General features: G+C 41.3%; 1 protein-coding gene across 2 annotated transcripts in view; it reads right to left on the reverse strand.

Annotated features, from left to right (window-relative positions):
* spns2 (spinster homolog 2 (Drosophila)) overlaps nt 1–19,398 on the reverse strand; it is a 60,394-nt gene that overhangs the window by 19,356 nt on the left and 21,640 nt on the right. For both annotated transcript variants that reach the window (XM_046411733.1, XM_046411734.1), the window contains exons 3-5: nt 7,805–7,941; nt 4,028–4,179; nt 1,540–1,606 (exon numbers count right to left, since the gene is read on the reverse strand). In XM_046411733.1, coding sequence (XP_046267689.1) covers nt 1,540–1,606; nt 4,028–4,179; nt 7,805–7,941 — 356 coding nt within the window. The remainder of the gene's footprint in view (nt 1–1,539; nt 1,607–4,027; nt 4,180–7,804; nt 7,942–19,398) is intronic.

Here is a 19,398-nt window from a genome sequence, read left to right on the forward strand (position 1 = left end):
GTCGGGCAAAAACAAACGGAAGCGCTGCAGTGTTTTTTCCTTCAAGCAGGATGCTGCTGCACAGAACCCGTTTCATGTCTTGGTATTTGTTTTCCTCTGCATGCCACACCGGTGATTAATTGGCTTTGAGATTGTTTTATTGGAATGTCATTGTGCCTGTTGTGGAACAAGGCTCTTTGTGGGCTTTTTTTCTCTTCTTTTTTAATGCTCCACCAACACAAGGAGACATGGACATCCTGTTTCCTCAGAACCAGTGAGCTGTCATGTCCAGGAATCTCCTCCACCTTCACATGCTGAGAGAATGTTAAATGTCTTCCTTTAAATGTCAGTCGCCTAATAAGAGGAGTCGGGTCATAATTGGTTTTAAGGATTTTAAAAGCCGACCCTGAAGTCGGCAGCTCCTGAGGAGTCCTGTTAGACCTTTCATTGGACGTCTCCCTTACTGCTGGTATGCCTTATAGAGCTGTTCACTTCTAAATGTTTTGTCTCAAGTACTCAGTGGAGTTCCGCTAAAGAATGTTATGACAACAGTGATTTATGTTCCTGATTTAACACCTGTTTCTGCTCGTAAGTAAGAGTGCTACTGCAAAAAACAGTAGTAGAGCAGTAACTTTTTTTTGGGAAGCAATTTCCTAATAGAGATCTCAACAAATTTCAATAGATGAATTTGAAATTAGCCTTTAATTTAAGATGGTCCATGTTAATGCTCTCATTTTGGAAGCCAGTTCATGGTAACAAATGTGAAGCTCAGCAGAGGCTTACTGCCTTTTCTGGAACACATTTTCCATTTCTTTCAGGTGATTTATGCTTTCTCTGAACAGTGTCTACAATATCTGTTTATACCTGCACACATAGCTTTATATTTATTTTATATTCTAGATACATCCTTATTTTTATTTTTATTATAATTCTTTGCTCTGTAGACTTCTTATCTTGGTTGGAGAAACTGCTTTGTTTTAAAAAGATAATCCACAGCACATCTTGCACCTCTAAACGTAAAGTTGAAACCTTATACTAGGTTTCTTTCGGGTCAAAGAAGCTCTCTGACACTTTGTTACTTCACTGAGGTTTACATCGATCCTGCTTCACCAGAGATGACCTCCTTGGGTTAAGTTTAATGAAAGATAAATGTGTTTACGCTGAGATCGAAAAAGCTATAGCATCAGCCTTGGTCTTTTATAGATTCCACTTTCCTTGCTGCAGCTGTTTGGTCAGAACTGAAACACATTTTTTTTCCTTAACCTGAACACATATTAGAGGCTGTTGTATGAGTTTGATGCTAAAAGTTTTACAAACATTTTTTAGAGACCCAGCCTTAGCTGCCCAGCCTTCAGCGCTCTCTGCTCTGTCACTTCCCCACAATGTCAGGACCTGGATCGCCTGCTCAGCCATGTGTGTCCCCCAGTGCTTCTGTCACCACTGGCCCCTCTGACCCCCAGATCTACAACATGCCTTTCCACCAAGCCCTGCGGGAGGGGCTCTTCATCTGTCTCAGTGTGCATGCTTGTGTACAGAGCTGGAGGATGATGATGCCCTTACCCTCAATGCCCAGTGCCAGTCTCCTGCAGCCACCTTGGCACTGGAGCCCAGGATGTAACCCAACCCACTGCAGAGAGAAAGATGGCGTGTTAGCAACACAAAAAATCATATACGTTCCTCTGAAGCTGCTTCACTGAGGTCTGTCAGTGGACATTATATATTATGTATATGAGTCAGTGTTCTGAGCTGGGTCTGTCATTTCCATCACTAAAGCTCACGCCTACACCACACACATCCTGTTTATAGTGTGATTAAAGCTCTGTTGAGTGTTTGGGTGCTTAATATGAAGAGCTTGTGACGGTGGGACTGATCAAAGCACTGGTAGCAACATGTGTAGATGGTCTATTTGTGGATGTGTGATTTCTGCATGGAATCCCAAAATGCACATGCAAAGTTACTGCCTATGAGCCAACACAGCAGAGATTACAACACAGTAATCAGGCTGGAGACTGTGTGTTGCCACAGTGTAATCAAATTTCAACGCCTTTTACATGAGGTTAAGGGTGTTTTGTGTGGCATAAAGGGAAACAACGGTGAAATGCTTTGAGGGCAATGTTCCTGGATCAGATCAGATCAGATAAAGTGGCCCCTATACTGCGATAAGCCTCTGCTGTAAGATAGCATCAGCATTTAAAGGGCAAAGACGATTCAGCCAGTAAAGGTATGAGAGGCAGAGGAGCATTATCTTCAACACAGTAATGCAGCAGTGAATACAGAGCTGATTACTCTCTGATATTTCTTAGTGATCACCATGACCTGAACGAGAGCTGAAAGGATGAGTCGATTAACTGATCGTATGATTGACAGAAAAATAAACTATTTTCGTCACTTCTCAAACAAAAATGACAAACATTTGCTGGTTCCAACTTGTCCAATGTGAAGATTTATTACTTTTCTTTGTCTCATGTGTTAACAAACTGAATGTTTTTAGGGTTTGAACTGTTCAATACCTTGCTAAGAAATTTTATGTTTTTATGTTTCCCCTTCAATTTCACCCCTGTAGTCCCTGGCTTATTCCTACAGGTTTTTAAAGCCTATTCATTAGGTCAAACAGACTTCCTGATTTGAGTTATTTGAACCTGATTGTCTGCATGCCCAGAGCCCCAGGCCAAAAGATGCTGTTTTAAATTAGAAAAACAAATTGGAGCAATAGATTGAGGACCAAATGTGGCCAGCAACTTACAGTGAATTCTTATCAGCATTGGCTGCTGAAGAGCCAAAACGTGTTAAACTGGTTTTACATACTCACAAATCTACACACTTGTAACAAAGGGGGAAACAGTCCACAGTTATGCTTCCACGATTAGTTCACCAAAAATAACACTGCAGAATAAACAGGCTCAGCCAGCCTATGATATTTCCAGTGAGTGACTAGCAGCTAATCTTATCAGAGTCCACCCAGAGATTGTTTGGAAAGTTCAACACCAACAATAAAAGTTGAGCATGAAAAATATGCTCACATCAAACGCTGGCGTCGCACACAGAAACCTATCTGTGGGGCCAAGTTTAAAATCCATGAGGGAAAAAAGAAGGGCAGGGGAATCCATTTCCTGTGAATCCGGTCTAATTCCTGAGGTCATTTCCTGGAAATGGTCATAACAGCCTCAGTAAAGACAAACAAGTGGGAGGCTGGATAGGATGTTTGACTGCACTTTACTGAGACCCACTCTTTTACCTTCTATTGTCTGTGTTGCTGGGCAGTTTACTGTGACCCAAACATTTTGGCAGCTCATAACACAACCACTCAGAGAGCATTTTAGTCTTTCCTTTCCTCATTTGCCCCACTGTCTCCAATCTGTCATTAAAAACTCATATGATTAATACAGTAAATGAGTTTTGTAATAACTCATCACTCTGCATCAGCACATTTGGGACATGTTACACATACATGTTTATGGTGTTGGAGAGACTGCAGCACAGTTCTGCTTCCTTGTGTGTGATTCTGTGAGCAGGAGCTGAAAGCATCGCAGCATGCAGCAGCTCAGACACATGCTGTTAAGCACTGTATATAACAATAAACCTCAAGTGGCTCCTGTGCCTCATCCACCGGCACATTCATCTATTATTACTTGGCTTTGTCTGTTTCCTCCCTGTGGCCCTTTTCCTGATTGAATGAACTGAAAAGGTTGGAGATTTGAGTTTAATAATACCTCTCACTCTCACACCCCCCATGCCACATATCCGAAAAGCCTCCTACCCTCCTTTGAGCTTCACACAGCCAATTGTAAGTTCTGCTTTTTTTCTGCAGAGAGCCTGAGTTCTTTGTGTGGTTGCTTCTGAAAAAAATGAAAGTCAGATAGGAGCGACTCTGACCTTCTCTAAATGAAGATAAATTCAATTATCTGTGCTAATTCTCCAGATTCCTTTGCACGTTTTGATTTAACGTTTGAAGAACTGGCTGGATTGGATAAAAAGTTTAAGGGTCTTAACATCCTTACAAGATGTCATAAATGTCAGCATGAACAGCTGGCATCTGTCTGGCTCTTACCTTCCCAGGGGGATGGCCAGATAGAAGATAGAGAGCATCGTGGTCCGGCTGTTATTAGTGAACAGGTCTCCTATGATGGTGGGAGAGATGGAGGAGTAGCTGGACTCTCCAATACCCACTAGTCCCCTGGAGAGCACAAACAGCCAATAGTACTGCAGAGAGCAAGAGAGGAAAAAAAAAAGAAAAGATGTTTTGTTATCAAGCTCCACATGAAACTTTCTGTTAAGGTGCAAAGTCAACCCAAAAGCCATTTTTCTTGGTCAGAAGTCCTTTTGCTCACCGACTTTTCATTAGAGCAAAAAACAGCTCTTTCCCGTCCCCACTGACTCAGTAGCAGGCCGAGAAATGTCTATACTGTCATTACAATCAAGCTTACAATACACATACTGTACATGATAAAATCACCATAACCATCTCAATCACCAGTCTTTAAAAAATACTTTTTCTGATATCAGAAAATACATGTGATTGGGGAAAGTGACGTACAGGACTAACAAATGAATTCACACATGCACATGCGCACCATCACAAACGTGGTTCCTTATGAGAAGAGATGACTTTTATCAGCTCAGTCACACGATGCTGTTGCATCTCTGCACAACATATAGACATACAGTCCATCCCACTGTTTTAAATGTTGACATGTTTTTGTGGAAGATGGTCCAGAATATTTGGAGGTTATTTTGATCAGCTAAATAAATTGTGAAATAAAGTTATGTGTTTCATCCTATATTAAATTGCAGCGCTATGTTATCTACTGTGCAATGTTTGTACTGATAAATAAAAAGATGAATACTTAAAAGGCTTTAATAGGAGCAGGCACGCTGGTAGGGGCACCTGTGTAGGCAGCTGGATTGTTAACTGTTTCCATGGCAACTACTACTCCACTGCTGGATACAGACTCCTATGTCTGTGTGTGTGAAGCTGCAAAGAAATCTGATTCCCCTCACACATCGAAACGACACAAACTGCAAATATTGGCTTCTAATTTGCATACTGTATCTGTTACTTCCATGAGTAAAATCAGTTGCCTGTAAAACTTGTGCAGCTTGTTAATGTTGCAGTGAAATTGCATTGTTTGATGGTGATATACTGTCTTCTGTCTATTCCTTCTTCTGATGTTCACATTCCTTTACATTATGGGGGATATTTTTCTATTTTTCAAACAGACAACAACAACAAAAAAAAAAACATAGAGTGGGCCCAAATAATATCAGACTGTGTGAGTGTGATAAGGTCACTCTGTGTATGGTCTGTCTGCAGTGAGATTAATGAAGGTGCTGTAGGAAGCAGAGGCAGAGCTAAGATGGTGATCCCTGAGCGCTCAGCTGTCACTTCAGGCTTCATGCTGGTGGATGGGACATTGTGTCACGAGGTTGTACACACAGCCATCAAACATCCTCTGGAGACTACACCACAAGCACTCACACACCTCGGTGTAAGATGACACTCAAGGTTACATCCTAAAAAAACTACTCACTCACATTATTTTCAATTAAAACATCATGTGATTACAGTTTCCTGAAACTATATTTTTATTCTTTTTTTCTTCTTCTTTTGTGTCACATAAACACGTGTGTTTATGTTTGATCACAGCTGTATATCTTTCTGTTTGTCACACTGTTTCAAATAGTCTTGAGCAAGCCTGTTTTCTTCTTTTCACGGCCCATTGTTTAGTGGGCTCATGATGGTGTGTCTTTTTGTCTGTGTGGTCACCAGCCTGTCATCAACACTTGGAACAGAAATGCTTGTTGAAGTGACAACAACAAAAAAACAGCTGTGACGCCGCAGAAGGAGTTTTAGAAATGTTCACTCGCCATTTTTAGCATCTGAGCATACTAAAATTGTTTGCCATTTACTATCGATTTGAAAGATGTTGAGGCTAATCTCAACTTTTCAGAAAGCTTTTCTCTTTTATGGAGTTACCCAGAAAACATGCTTTATTTCTTTAACGAGACACAGAAGGCTTACCAATTGTGCATCAGTTTGTCATTTTAGTTATGTTACTTTGACTAGAGAAAGTAAAATCTGTCCTTCTAATTAACATTTTTAGATACTTCAGTTACTATATGGATCCATTAACCAAAACTCAATATGCTCAGTTTGCATTTGGATGGAGGAGAAATGATTTGCCATGAGCGATGTAACAGCTGCTAGGTTATTATTATTGCTAGAGTCATTATTTTAAACCAATAAAAACTAACATAAAATCTATGTATTTTTCTATCATTAATGTTGTTAAAGAAAAAATGTCCCACTATCTTAAGTTAACATGTGATTTCCTGTGCTCAAATCAAACACATTTGAAACAAAAGAGATGTAGCTGGACCAGCATCATGAGAGACATGATCTGAGGTGCAGTATGACAGATAAATTGTCCTCAAAACAATAAAGGATCATCAATCGACGCAGCTGGCCTTTATTAGAGCAATTGTAATTAAATACTCACTATCCTTGTCTCAGCCTCTTTATATTTATGAGATGAATGAGTCATGTTTTCCATTGGAGGGAATGATAAATAGACTCCCACTAATGTGTTTCAAATTTCAAATGACCTACAAGTGACCGTTTTATGACGGTAATCTGCTGTGATCATGCAGAGAAAAGAATACAATTTCACTTTATGGCAGCGGCAAACTTTCGTTGCATAAGATCTGAATTCTGTATCTGCTGCATATCCTTCCAGAATGCCCCAGAGTGTCTTAAATGCGTAATGATAGGACTCAGTTGTAAGTGGTCATTAACATTTCATTCCATGTCATGTCTTTCATCTCTCATGGCGACAGCGCCGTGGAGCTGTTACATAAGAGACATCTACTCTTGTCTCATTTGATTGGCACACTCAGGAACATGTCTTGAGGGTGAAGTTTAAGTTTGGAGCAAAGGGCTGCGGGTGCTGAGGATCACCACTCATCTCCTCATCTGCAGTCAGCGGCCTTTGTGGCATTTGCCAGAGGGAAAGAAGCTCTTCATTTCAGCTTAGCCATAAGCAGTTTGAATGCATTTCCTGCATGGGCAAATGGCTGCCATTTTGTCTCCTTGCAGATGAGTTTAGGGGATTGAAGTCAAAGGACGCCCTCCTGAGACCATCCACATCTCCGAGTTGTCATGCCCTTGCACAGCTCTGGGCTGAAGAGCCTCAGCAGTGAACGGGCTTACTGAGAGACGACACTGCAGGACTCCATGACGCTGCTCTGCAGACATGCCATGTGCTGCATAAATTTAACTAATGCCACATATCCCTGCCAGTCGAGCAGCTTCAGGCTGTTAAATTTTTATTGCAGCTGTCCATCAAGATATAAAATAAGATGCATAAGAGTCTACACACGCTCGCACACATACACATGTACATGTAAGTGTAGTTTTTCCTGTAGTGTGGCAACTACTCTCATAGGGATAACCAGCACGCAGGACCTTTGGCGATCAAATCTAGATCCACTTGCCAGGGGTAAGTGAAACAACAGAGTATTATATTCTAAAGCATTGTAATTGAGACAAGTCTGAGGCATGGGCCTTCATTAGTAGATTGGCTGGCAGCCAATGAAAAAGAGGAGGAGGGAGGGAAACATTAAGAATGTCTACAAAGGCAAAGCGAGTGTCTGACTTCACAAGCGTATCATTTCAGTTCACTAGACTTAACATCAAGCATGTCTTGACCATAACATAATAAGCTTGTCGGCTTGTCGGTGTAGAAGTCAACAGCCTAACAGAATATCACTGGAGCTCTTGTGCTGTGACTGTTTTACAGTTTCTTTAATAGTGTATGCGGTGTCATACCTCTTTGCTGATGAAGGAGCTCAACAGAGTAACAATGGACCAGAAGAAAATGCCACAACTCAGGATGACCTTTCTGTTGAAGCGGTCGCCCAGGTAACCGAAGATGGGAGCTGCCACCATGAAGCTGCAGATGAAGACTGCAGAAACAAAAAGGAAAAGAGAAAATGTTACTTTGGATACTGTGACAGAAAATGACTGTTACTGATTTCTCTTTCAGTTAATTAGTGTTAATATTATGAGTTACTTCATTGCACTCTGTGCAAAAATTCACAAACTCCAACTGGACTGAGCTGCGTGTTTGAGCTTTCAGGTCCACTTATTGAGCAAGGACCCGTCCAGATTGACCCATTGATACCAGTCAGACAGAGACACAGTGAAGGACTGCCAGAGGACACCTCCATTCAACTCCAGCCAATTAGGATGCCATTATACCTCACTTACACTTACTACAAGACCCCTGGCAAAAGACTATTAAATACAGATGATACTACACTGGGAAATGTCACTGTGAAAGGTGATGTTGGTTGTAAATGATTCAATTTGTAAAAGGAGAGGAAAAGGAGTTGTACTAATGTAGTTTCCTCCACTAGGAAGGATTGTAGGAAAAGCTAAGGTTTGGAATGCAGCCAAATACGGTAGCTCTGAAGAGAGATGGAGGGAAGAGAGAGAAGAGGGCAAGGGAGGGACAGAATGTTGTCAGTTTGTTGGGATCAAAAATGTGGTGGAGGGAAAAAAATATGTCACAGTTAAACATATCACTGCTGGAATTACAATTAAACTGAGCAGATGTAAGGGGATTAATAGCACATCACACATAAGCACAGATTTGTTCCCACTTTCTTTCAGGGAGAGGAACATGGTGGCTGTGTGGATATAAATAATTCCTTAATCTTAATTTCTTACACCCAAACTCATGTCCCAGTGAAAGGAACACAAGTGCTTTAAAATGTCTTCCCCTAATTGCCCCACTGCTGACTGGACAATAAGGCCCTCAGGGCTTTTAGTCAGTATTTATGGGGAGGACCAAGCCAAACAGATGTGAATTTTTAATGCTCTCAAGGCGAGTTTTGTGTCTTTGCAGAGCAGAAAGGGCAGAGATGTTACTCTTGACAGCGGCAAGGGGAGCTGGGGAGGCAGGCTGGAGTGTTTTGACACATCATCAGCATAAACATACAGAATAGGAAGGGATGAGAGGATGAGAGAGACAGAGAGAGAGGAGGGGTGTGTTATATAAGACAGGGGCATCACAGTCCCACAGCCAACAGGATAAGGGACAGTAATCAGATTAAAGCACAACTGTAGTTTTGAACATGTGATATTATGATAGTTACACGTTACACAAATTGAGTGTAAAAGCAACCATGTTAGATTACTTTGTTGCGGGTGTGTCTTATGCATTATCAGACAGTGAGCAATAACAGACCCAGCACATGTTTTATTTAGCTGATTGTCTCAACTCTAAATTCATTTAGGACTAATGACTAAAGATGTTCCGCTGAGCTATTATTACTTATGTCTTCTTTTGTTTACCTTGACCTTTTCTTTCCTTTTCTTTTATTGTCAGTCCCCTGCACAGTCCGGTTTTAAGATGTATGCTGTAATGTTTTGTTGTTGTTTTTAGTCTACATTAGGTAAAAACAACAAAAACAATCAAAAATAAACTACTAAATTATCACAAAAAAGAAAAGGCCATCATAATAATTAAAGGGGCAAAATCTACAAAAGGCAGCAGCAACATGCACATCACATACACATCAAGTAGTAGATTAAGAGCACTTAAAAACAAAATTGATGAAACTAATATTCAAGAAACTCCAGTGTGACACACCACATCACAGTCATTTTGAGAAAAAAAGAATCCCATTTCACAAGGTGAAATTGATCTAAAATCTAATTTAAACTTAATTTGAACCACTACTATTAATGAATGAATCAGTCACAGGATTATTTTATCTGCTCATTACAGATAATGAGTCTCTCCCACCTTCCATCTCTACAGCATACTTTCCTTCTCACTTCTCTTCCTCATTCAGACCAAATCAGGCGTTGCGGCAAAGTGCCAGTCCTCGCATTCATTTTGAGTGTGCTGAATGTATTTGGGCTGTGACGGTGAGGACGCTGAGGGTTACTAAAGAAATACAAAATTAATCTGTCTCTCAAACTCTTCCAGGTGTGTACTCCCACACTGTGCTACAGGCCTGACTTGGTGTGAATGAGGCTTTAGTGTCACTAATGTTCCTCCTTCTCTTTCTTTACACAGCCACCATCATGAAGCTTTATGTGGCTAAGTGCTGCACGTCTATTGTGTAGTGTTAATGACTGTGATGACTGCTCAGTGCAGGTCCGGCTCTCTAAAGAGCTTTACAAGCTCACCCTGCAGCCACAGCACTGCTGGAGACACACACACACACACACACACACAGGGTGTAGTGCATGCTAGAGATAAGATGAGGGAGAGGTCCAATCATCCAAGACCATCTTGTTCCATGTGGGTTTTAAAACCAGGAGCCCTGAAATCATTACTCATCTTGTCAAGAAATATGTATCCTCACATCATTAACAGGCCCATTTTAAGTCATTAGCAGGACCACACATCACCAAGTCTCTGTGTGTCTTATTTCATGTAATTTTGGGATTTGTTGATAAGCTACACCATTTTCTTAAGGTCCATTATCACCTCTTAGCAGTGTCAGCACATGGGAATGAAGTCAGGTCTTGACAGTGTGGTCTCATTTATTTAGTGTTAAGTTTGCTGCTTGTTAAGCTTACTGCATTCTGAGCCAAGGAAACGAGGCTTCAGCGTAAGCAAAGAAGACTAAAGAAAAGAACGTGGCTAACACAAATGTCTAGAATGCAATTTGTTTCAATCCAGTGAAAACACGCACAGTAACACATTTGTGTTACTGTCCGACACACACACACACACACATTCTGTCAGTTAAACATTTTCTCAAGAAGTTACTTTAAACTGAAAGAATAACAAGATGGTGATCTACTGTCACACTTGAGTTACAAACAAATACTTTGTTTACTTAATGGCAGGCATAGGGGAATATTGTCAGGTTGGTTATAAAAAAACCAAACAAACAGGTACAGCCTTCTACTGAGTCAGGGTACTTCAATATTAAAGCATTTTCTTTCATGAAATGCTTTCTCATTAGACTCAGTGCTTATAACCCTTCAGTGCTCCAAGGTTTCGGATCTGGAGAGGTTGAATAGTTCTCTTTCACCTAAGTTTTGTATCAAAGAGGATTAAAAATAGGCCTTTGTTTAGAATGACAATAAGACTATCTCTTGCATAATGTATAATATGCACAATTTAAAATACAATGTGAATTCACAAAGGAAACAGGTGGCTTTTTCTGTCTACAAAAATCAAGAACAGCAATCATGGTGTGATTTTGATGCAATTAATCCAAGGTTGGCGTAAAGTCGGAATAATCTGCATTACATAAGACACATGCTGTCACAGAGAAGCGTAGCACACTGATATCGCATGTAACCTTTATGGAGGCTCATGTGCTCCCAGGAAATGCCCTGACACCACAAAGACTGCCTGTAAACCGTGCTCACTGTTCTCTTGTCAGTCATCTTTGAAAGCTGCAAGCCTACAAAGGCCAATACGAAGAAATCCGTCATGCTTGGAAACAATGACTTCCTCCTCCCAGTGCAACTCATGTTGATGGATCCTGTATGTTTTTTATTTCAAAACAATGTTCAAAAACTTGTCCATGAGGCCACACTACATGTTGTCTGTGGGATTATGTGTTATATGTGCAGCATAATGGGCAATGAAGGCCTAGTCTAAGAAATGGTTGTCATACATTCATGATAACTGACTCACTGATGAGAAAATAAATGTCTTCAGTCTATTTAAAGACATAGCAGAAAAGGCAAACGAATCATGACGAACAATGAGTTTTCACAGACGGCAGGTCACACCCAAAACTCTCAGTGCACGCAGCAAAAATCAACAGGAAAATCTGAATAGTTCATACCTTGGTTTGCGGGGCATATGTCTAATTGTTGTGTACTGGAACTTCTTAAATGGCCCTGTCAAACAGGTAGCTGGCATGGGTGGAAAGGTTTGACTGACATACAGTAAACCGCTCTTGAATATAGAAAAATGTATAAAATGTTGCCTGTCCTCACAAGTCACATTCCTAAGTTGACCGCTATTGTCTCTCTGTTTATTCCAACGCACTAACACCAGTCCACGTGTTTTGTGTGATCTCTACACTGCCAGCAGAGATAAGTCCTTATCACCAAAGATGGCAATCTCTCATAAATAAAGTGCATGGGTGACAATTATTCAGCAGGAAAGCCCTCATAACGAAGAAGAGCAGAAGTGCTCTGTGGATGTTTGCACTGCGGGTCAAACGGGAGGGAAAGTTTTCATAACCTCATTTATACAACAGTGGTCAGCTTTAACTACTTTTTCAGACAGTGACTAACCCAAGACACACTTTCAGCATAGTAGAAGCACAATGTCCTTTTATCAGTTTTATCAGTTGATGTTAAACACCTCTATTTGTATCTAATAATTTAACATTTGACAGATTTTGTTAAAAAAAGAAGAGCAGAACAAAGCAAATTTAGTGATGAAGCGATTTTTCAGTGTTACAAATGTAATAAAGATATCTTTATAAAAGCCAGGGCATGTTCCTGGAAGAATTAATTTTTATTTCATAATTACAGTTCTGATTGTTAGCGTGTAATTATGATAGCTATTTGTGAAGGCACTGCACAGAGATTCATTTCCGAGGGAGGTGACTCAACTGTAGACCGGAAAGCAACTTAAACAAGCCCGACAGCATCAACTCTGCTTGGCATCCTGCTTTATCTTTAGGCTTATGTAACATACTCCCTGTTTAACAAACACAGGGTCCATTCTATTAAAACTGTTACTTATCTCAGAACTCCCTCCTCTTAGGCTGTGAGGAATTGTCAATTTTGCACCACCTGCATAAGTTAAGAAAACAAGTTGCCAATTACTTAACAGCAAGGACATTTGTGACTAAATTATTATGCACAATTGTAGCAATACTGCACAAAGCCACACAGTAAAATGGAGACGATTTGACCTTACTGAGCTGTTTGAACAATTAAGGTCACTTGTTAATGTTGCCTCATCTGACTGCAGTGACCCCTTTGAGGCCAGCGTTTTTGTATTTTAACTTCTCTGTCAAGGAATCAGTATTCATCTCATCTGTTTTATTCTCTTTATAGCCAGGACGTAAAGTAAAAAAAAGTTTTGAACTTCTGACTAATAATAATAATAATAGCAGTCCAGTACACATCAACACAAAAAAAATAGAAGGAATTCTAATTTGGGTTTCATACGTGCTTCAGGTAGGAGTGCCAGACTGCTTCTGATGTTCTTCAAATTCCAAATAAGACGCTGCGCATATTTCTCACAGTCTCTCGGGATGCAAATTACATCAATTACCGAAGTCTTAGCACATTCCATATGGGTGCAATGGCCGTGCGAGAAGTCTAAAAACACAATAACAGAGACACTGGAGACACTGGAGACAGTAATTTAAATACTTTGTTGTCAGTGTGATGTTGGACACAGGTGAGTCATGTGGAGAAACAACACAGCTAATGGCCTGGGACACTGTTTATCAGTATGTTGGTATATTATTTAATAGTTCTTATTTGCTGAAATTTTTGTGAAGTGGAACAATTACTGACCTTTTTTTTCTTCACTTAACAACGAGCCATTAAGTTCACAGTTTGGTGAATGTCAGTGAGTCCTGACTTTATCATCCTTTATTTTCCGTCATCAGTTGTTATCTTTTCTGCACCCTAACAAAGCCTTAAATCATTGGATCATTAAACTCCAAAAATTAATTTAAAGTGGTTGGTCTAATTTTCTCTTCTTTATTGCTTGATTAGAAATGATGTTGGATTGTAAAATAAACAGAAATATGATCCAGTGGAGCCTCTCAAAAGCTTGCTGTATGGTGGAAACACGGAAAATAATGACAATGAATGTAACTCAAAAACTGAATACAATTGAGCAAGCTGCACCCCCACTGACAGACCCCCCGTCCTGAACACAATCACACTATTCTCCTGCCACACAGAGGGAAGCTAGAAACACTGGACATGCAGCTCTGCCTTTTATTGGCCTGCAGAACAAAACCTCCAGGGATGACTCACCCCCATGATTCAATGCCTCCGTGAATAGAGCATCAGGAGGAGATGTATGTTGAGTGTGTGTATGTGTGTTTGTGATTGATATTCACTGATCCTGTGCAGATACATTTCCCTATGAAGCAGTAGTTTCCCCTGCACAGAGCATCTGTGAGCCTCTGCATCCAGCTGTGGGATGCCAAATGCACAGCAGCCCACTGATCTTTTATTTAATTTAAAAATAATAATAATAATAATAATAGAAAAGACCCTCATTTGGTTGCATATAGAATAATTCATTTTTCTCTTGAAGGTGATTTAGTTTGATAAAGTGCAAACAAAAGCACTGAAAGGCACCTTAATCCCCACACAGAAAGTATTCTGCTGCTTTCAAGTGCTCCCTGTAAGCTCCTACCTCCGAGATTAAACTTGTGAAGTAAATATGATTTGTCACAGGTTCTCCTGCTTGAAAATAAGATATTTTTTTAAATTAATATAGCAAGCTAGAGCCACAGAACTGCTTTATGCTGCATTAGAGACACTTTTGATTCTTTAGGTTATTGGAATGAAAATTACAACAAAAGCTGAACAGAAGAAAACAACAACTTTTAAAAGCACTTGATATCCTGTGTGGGGTGCATACCAATAATTAATAACAATACATAACATTATTAATATACTTTCTACAACCTTAAGGCCAGATCTAAAAAATCTGCATCTCTATTCCTGCTTTCCAGTCTATTTTCTTTTCTTTTAGGATGGTAATTTGGGTACTTCCCACAGTAGCTGAAGGCATGTTATCCCTGTAGCTGTCAAACCTGTCAGTCAGGACAGATTAGCCAATCAAGGGACAACGGTTTAAGGAATTTGAAGGTCCGTCAGCTGCCAAAGACAGAATTAGAGGAGCAGGAGAAGAACATCCCGTCTGCAGGTCTGTACATGTCTGCAGGCCAGGCGTTGTCATTTGGTGCCATTTACAGCAACGCCAAGTGTGACCTGTTCGCTGTGGTCGAGGTGTGTGTCTAGGTGTCAGTGCTCATCACAGTGCAAACACGCCGCTTCCATAAATACAACTCCCCTCTTCAGTGTCTGTTGACACTCCTCCACCTTTGTGCCCTTTTCATCAGTGCAAGGTTATCTGCTTGCTGCAACCGGAGGCGCTTGTATGAAGAGTAAACTATGGATGAGTAATGTCTGTTAGTCAGCTTCGTAACAGTCCTCGCTTTTTTATCTTCTCAGCCCAAGAAGGTCTAAAGTCTAAGATTATATCATCCCTGTTATCACGCAGATTAAATGCTTTTGTTAAGCGTTCTAAGTGCCAGTCACTCAAATTTCTACTTCAAATACTGTAAAAATTGCAAGCCTTACGATACGTACTTGTGATAGCATATAAACTATAATATGAAAGTTGCAGAGAATGTGACAGAGAATGGAGATGCATGGATGCACATAGAGGCAACCAATCAAGAGACACCAAATGAATGAATGTGTCCACAATGTTGGACTGCCACTATTTGGCAAGAGCTGCTGGCTGACACATCTTTGACAACACCACCCACCAAACATTCTCCCTGAGCTTTTTCTTAACAGGGTGAACCTTTCATAGTAAAGCACTTATTTAGAGAAACTGTTACTAAAGCCTGCTGTAAATACAGAGGCCACATTTGTACCCATTCAGACTGATCACGTTCACACGGAAAAGTAACTGAACCTGTCCACTGAAGCATATGAAGCAGGTCTTGATGAATTCCTTGTGAGTGAATGCTCATGGTTTACAGGAAGGAAGAGACAGTGTAACAGTTCAGTAACAGCATGTACCTGGAAGGAGACACTCCTTAAATGGAAACATATTGTTATGAGGGTGATTTACATATTGTTTGGAAATCTTTGGGTAGGAGCTACTCTCTGTGTATGCAAGATAATTGAGTGTTTTATTTATTTACAACATGGTATTAAATTTGACAATTAATCGATACAAAGCAAATGTGCTGTTATAGTAGGAGAGAGGTTGAAATGGCAACTTTACTGCCGAATTGTGGTTATGGAGCTTTACCAGTATGTATTTGCTTAACAGGATGAAGTCTGAGGGTTTGCACCATCTCTGGAGTATTATATTCAACACAACACTAAATCTAATGCTGTTAACTGGAGTGCTGGGTCTCGCAAAAGGCAGCTGTGCATCCATATGGAGCAAAGTAATTTACTCTTCTCTGCTCACTGTGATATTCAGATGAAATAAGAATGAGAGAAAAATCAATATCAATACTACAAAGGTTGGTATAACATGTTAGATATATTTTTATCTTGATCTCTCTGCAAAGAGAACAAAAAAACTACGACAGAGAGGGGAATGAGGGAACTTCGAGCAGGATTCTTCTTTCAATCATTACCTACCAGTGAGTGTTCTCCTGTGCACTGTGGCAGTGTTTTTGTCGTGTTTTCCAATCAGGTGTGAAGTACTGGTGGGAGTGGCAGCTTTATTTCGTCTTCCTGTAATGATTAATGGGACTGCCTGTGTAGGGTGTGACACATAACTTTGGTTTGACTAGGACACCAGATATGACCAATACGTCTGACCTCAGACATTCTTACACATCACATCTCTGCCTCCTGGATTCCCCTTCATGTAGCGCCCCAAACATTTCTGCATTCCGTGAATTTCTGATCACCGCTAATTCTCTCTAGTGTTGGATTACCAGTGCGTTGACTGCTGCTTGATAAATGCCACATGCAGTGTGGGAAATACCCATGCAACACTGTTTCAGCAACTCAGCAGCTACCTCCTGCAGAAGCTGCCATCAAGTGCTACCTAATGCCGGTTTAAACCCTTTTTTTATTTTATTCAGCCTTACTTTGAGAGCTGATAGCTTGTCAGAGCAGCTGCAGCAGATCCCTCTACTACCTGCACAGTGTGCAAAGTGCAGCTGGGGAGAATTACATGCAGCTACAAATACCAGGCCGGCTGGCAAGAGTGCACTGGAACACCATCTTTTGCACATTATGGGTGAATGTTATAAGCAAACACATATGGTAAGAATAAAGAAAGGTGCTTGCTTCTGTCCTCAAAACAAAAAACAGGAGAGATGTGCACTCAGTTAAGTTCCAGACTGCGATCCAAGCTGCAGCCTTATTGAAAACATGCACTTATACTTTCTGTGGGTGATGACATGGCACCGAATGCAGATCCAGCACAGCCCTTGAGCTCTGAGTTTTTCTTTCCTGCTTTTTGCTGCAGTAACTACATGCTCTAGCTGAAATTACAGAGGACCTTGCTTGTCTGTGTTTGTGTATCCTACCCCCCTTGTTTCTGGGACTAATGGGATATAAAAAGTAGCGCTGACACACATACAAATACAGACACACATGACACAAGCTGGAGATACTCTTTTCATGATGAATTAAAATAGACCAAATGAGGAAGCTGCAGCCCTATCTTTGACCTTGACTTGATGAGGTATGTATGAAGCAAGTATGTGTTAAACTAGGAGGGGTGTGTTGTGTGTGTGTGTGTGTGAGACGCAGGCTTTATTTGGTGGGGAAGTAAGAGTAAAGTCACCAAAATATCTTATTATCATAAATGTTCGATCACTCCTATGACAGCTAACAAAGATGATGAAGTAACAGGTCTATTTTCAGGACCGCCTCCCCACTGTTTGTGCTGTTTCTGTTGGGCTTCAAAGAAAGGGGCGATTAGAGATCTGAAAGGACATTTACATGCAGAAGGGTTGATAGCATGTTTGTTTAATTGTCCTCAAAATCCTGATTGGATTGGCAGTCACTCATCGGCAGTGCTACTGGTTCATCGTCAGGAAGTGAGGGGGAAGGAGATGGGGAGCAGAGTGCCAATCACCACCCAACAGCTGCCCTCCTCCGAGACGTGGCCTATAAACACAGCCTGAGACAGACACACACACACACACACACACACTGCATCTTCAGGTCATCGTTCTATTCTCGTCTCAGCAAGAGAGGTGCTGCTGAACACCGTCGCATTGCAATTATTTGGCTTTGAGAATCAATAGCGGAGAAGATTAAACTTCGCTGCCATGCATGACCAGATGGAGGAAGTCACAGGTGGCTCTTTCTTCTCCCCCCATTTCCCTTCATCCCTTCCATCTCCTCTAACTCCTGTAAGGTGCCAGTGGGAGTGCCAACAAGGCAACAACAGCTGTCAAACAGCTCATAGAGGGAGAGACAGAGAGAGAGAAGGTACCAAGGGATACCAACGAGGGCAAGAGACAAAATAGGAGCAGCTGTGAGTGGCCAAAGCAGCTGATCAGGCACTGCTAGCTCAGCTTCCCACTGTGTGAAAGGAAATCAGAGAGGCATCCATTCAACAACAGAAATTTTTGATTGACACTGACAATAACATATATTTGTTCACACCTCAGACCCAGTAAATAACAGGTTCCAAACAGCCAAAGCTACATTATGGGATAAACCCTGAGTGGCAAAAACCTGACTTCTACTAAGCACAATGCTCACTTCTGGCGGTGTAGGCTTTAAACTCTTTGTATGCAGTGTAAGTCCGATGTGTTGGCGGAGCTCAAGCCAGAAGTCTTACACAGCACCTGTGGCCTCATTCCTTACAGCTCACATACTGGCTGAACGGCAGACTGACACCATGTTAAGACTGGGGCAATGTCAGTTGGTGTGTGTGTGTGTGTGTGTGTGTGCTGGTGTCATGTTTCAGACAAGGTGGGCAGCCACACACAGAACAGGACACAGACAGTCTGCGAGCTGTTTTGAGCGCCGGCTCCCTATTAAGCTGCCGCCCCAATGTACATCCAGCCTGACTGACCTCAATAACTCTTCTCCCTTGCTAAACCAGTGGTGCGTAATTACTATGCTATCTTCCATTGAAAGTCAATTCAACCCATTAAGTCTTTTTTCAGATTTGCCTCAAATCCTTCTCTCAGATTTCTCTGTCTCACTGAGAAAAGAGCAAAAACTCCCCTCCAACCAAAGGTAATACCATCCAGGTGAACCCCGCCCCCCCCCTTCCTCTCTTCCATTAACCTTTTGTGCCCTCTGTACCCTCGGGACTGCTGCTGTTCACAGCTGTGGTTGGGTGTCACTCAAATCAGATAGCCGCTGCCCGAGGGCCATTAGCACAGAGGCCTGTCATTTCCAATGGGAGAGCAGGGCTGTCCTGGTGCTCAGACAGGTCTTCTGATCTCAGGTGAGACCACGTCCCCATGCTGATGGACATGCCAAAGAGCTCTAGGCTCAAACAACATGCCTTTACTCCAACCTGGCTGACAGCTACGAACACCTCAGCCTCTTACCCAGAGAGCTGAGACCTCAGCTCCTCGGGCAATAATGAGACTTGTGCACAGACACACACACACAACAGAAATGAGTGCATACCTCAAGTCAATTTGTGTTGCATAAGCTCCTTTTGAAAGGTCCTATGCTGCCAAATAATAGAAATAACAGCAAAGGCTGAGCTG

The sequence above is a fragment of the Scatophagus argus genome, chromosome 14 (assembly GCF_020382885.2).
Source record: "Scatophagus argus isolate fScaArg1 chromosome 14, fScaArg1.pri, whole genome shotgun sequence".
NCBI lineage: Eukaryota > Metazoa > Chordata > Actinopteri > Scatophagidae > Scatophagus > Scatophagus argus.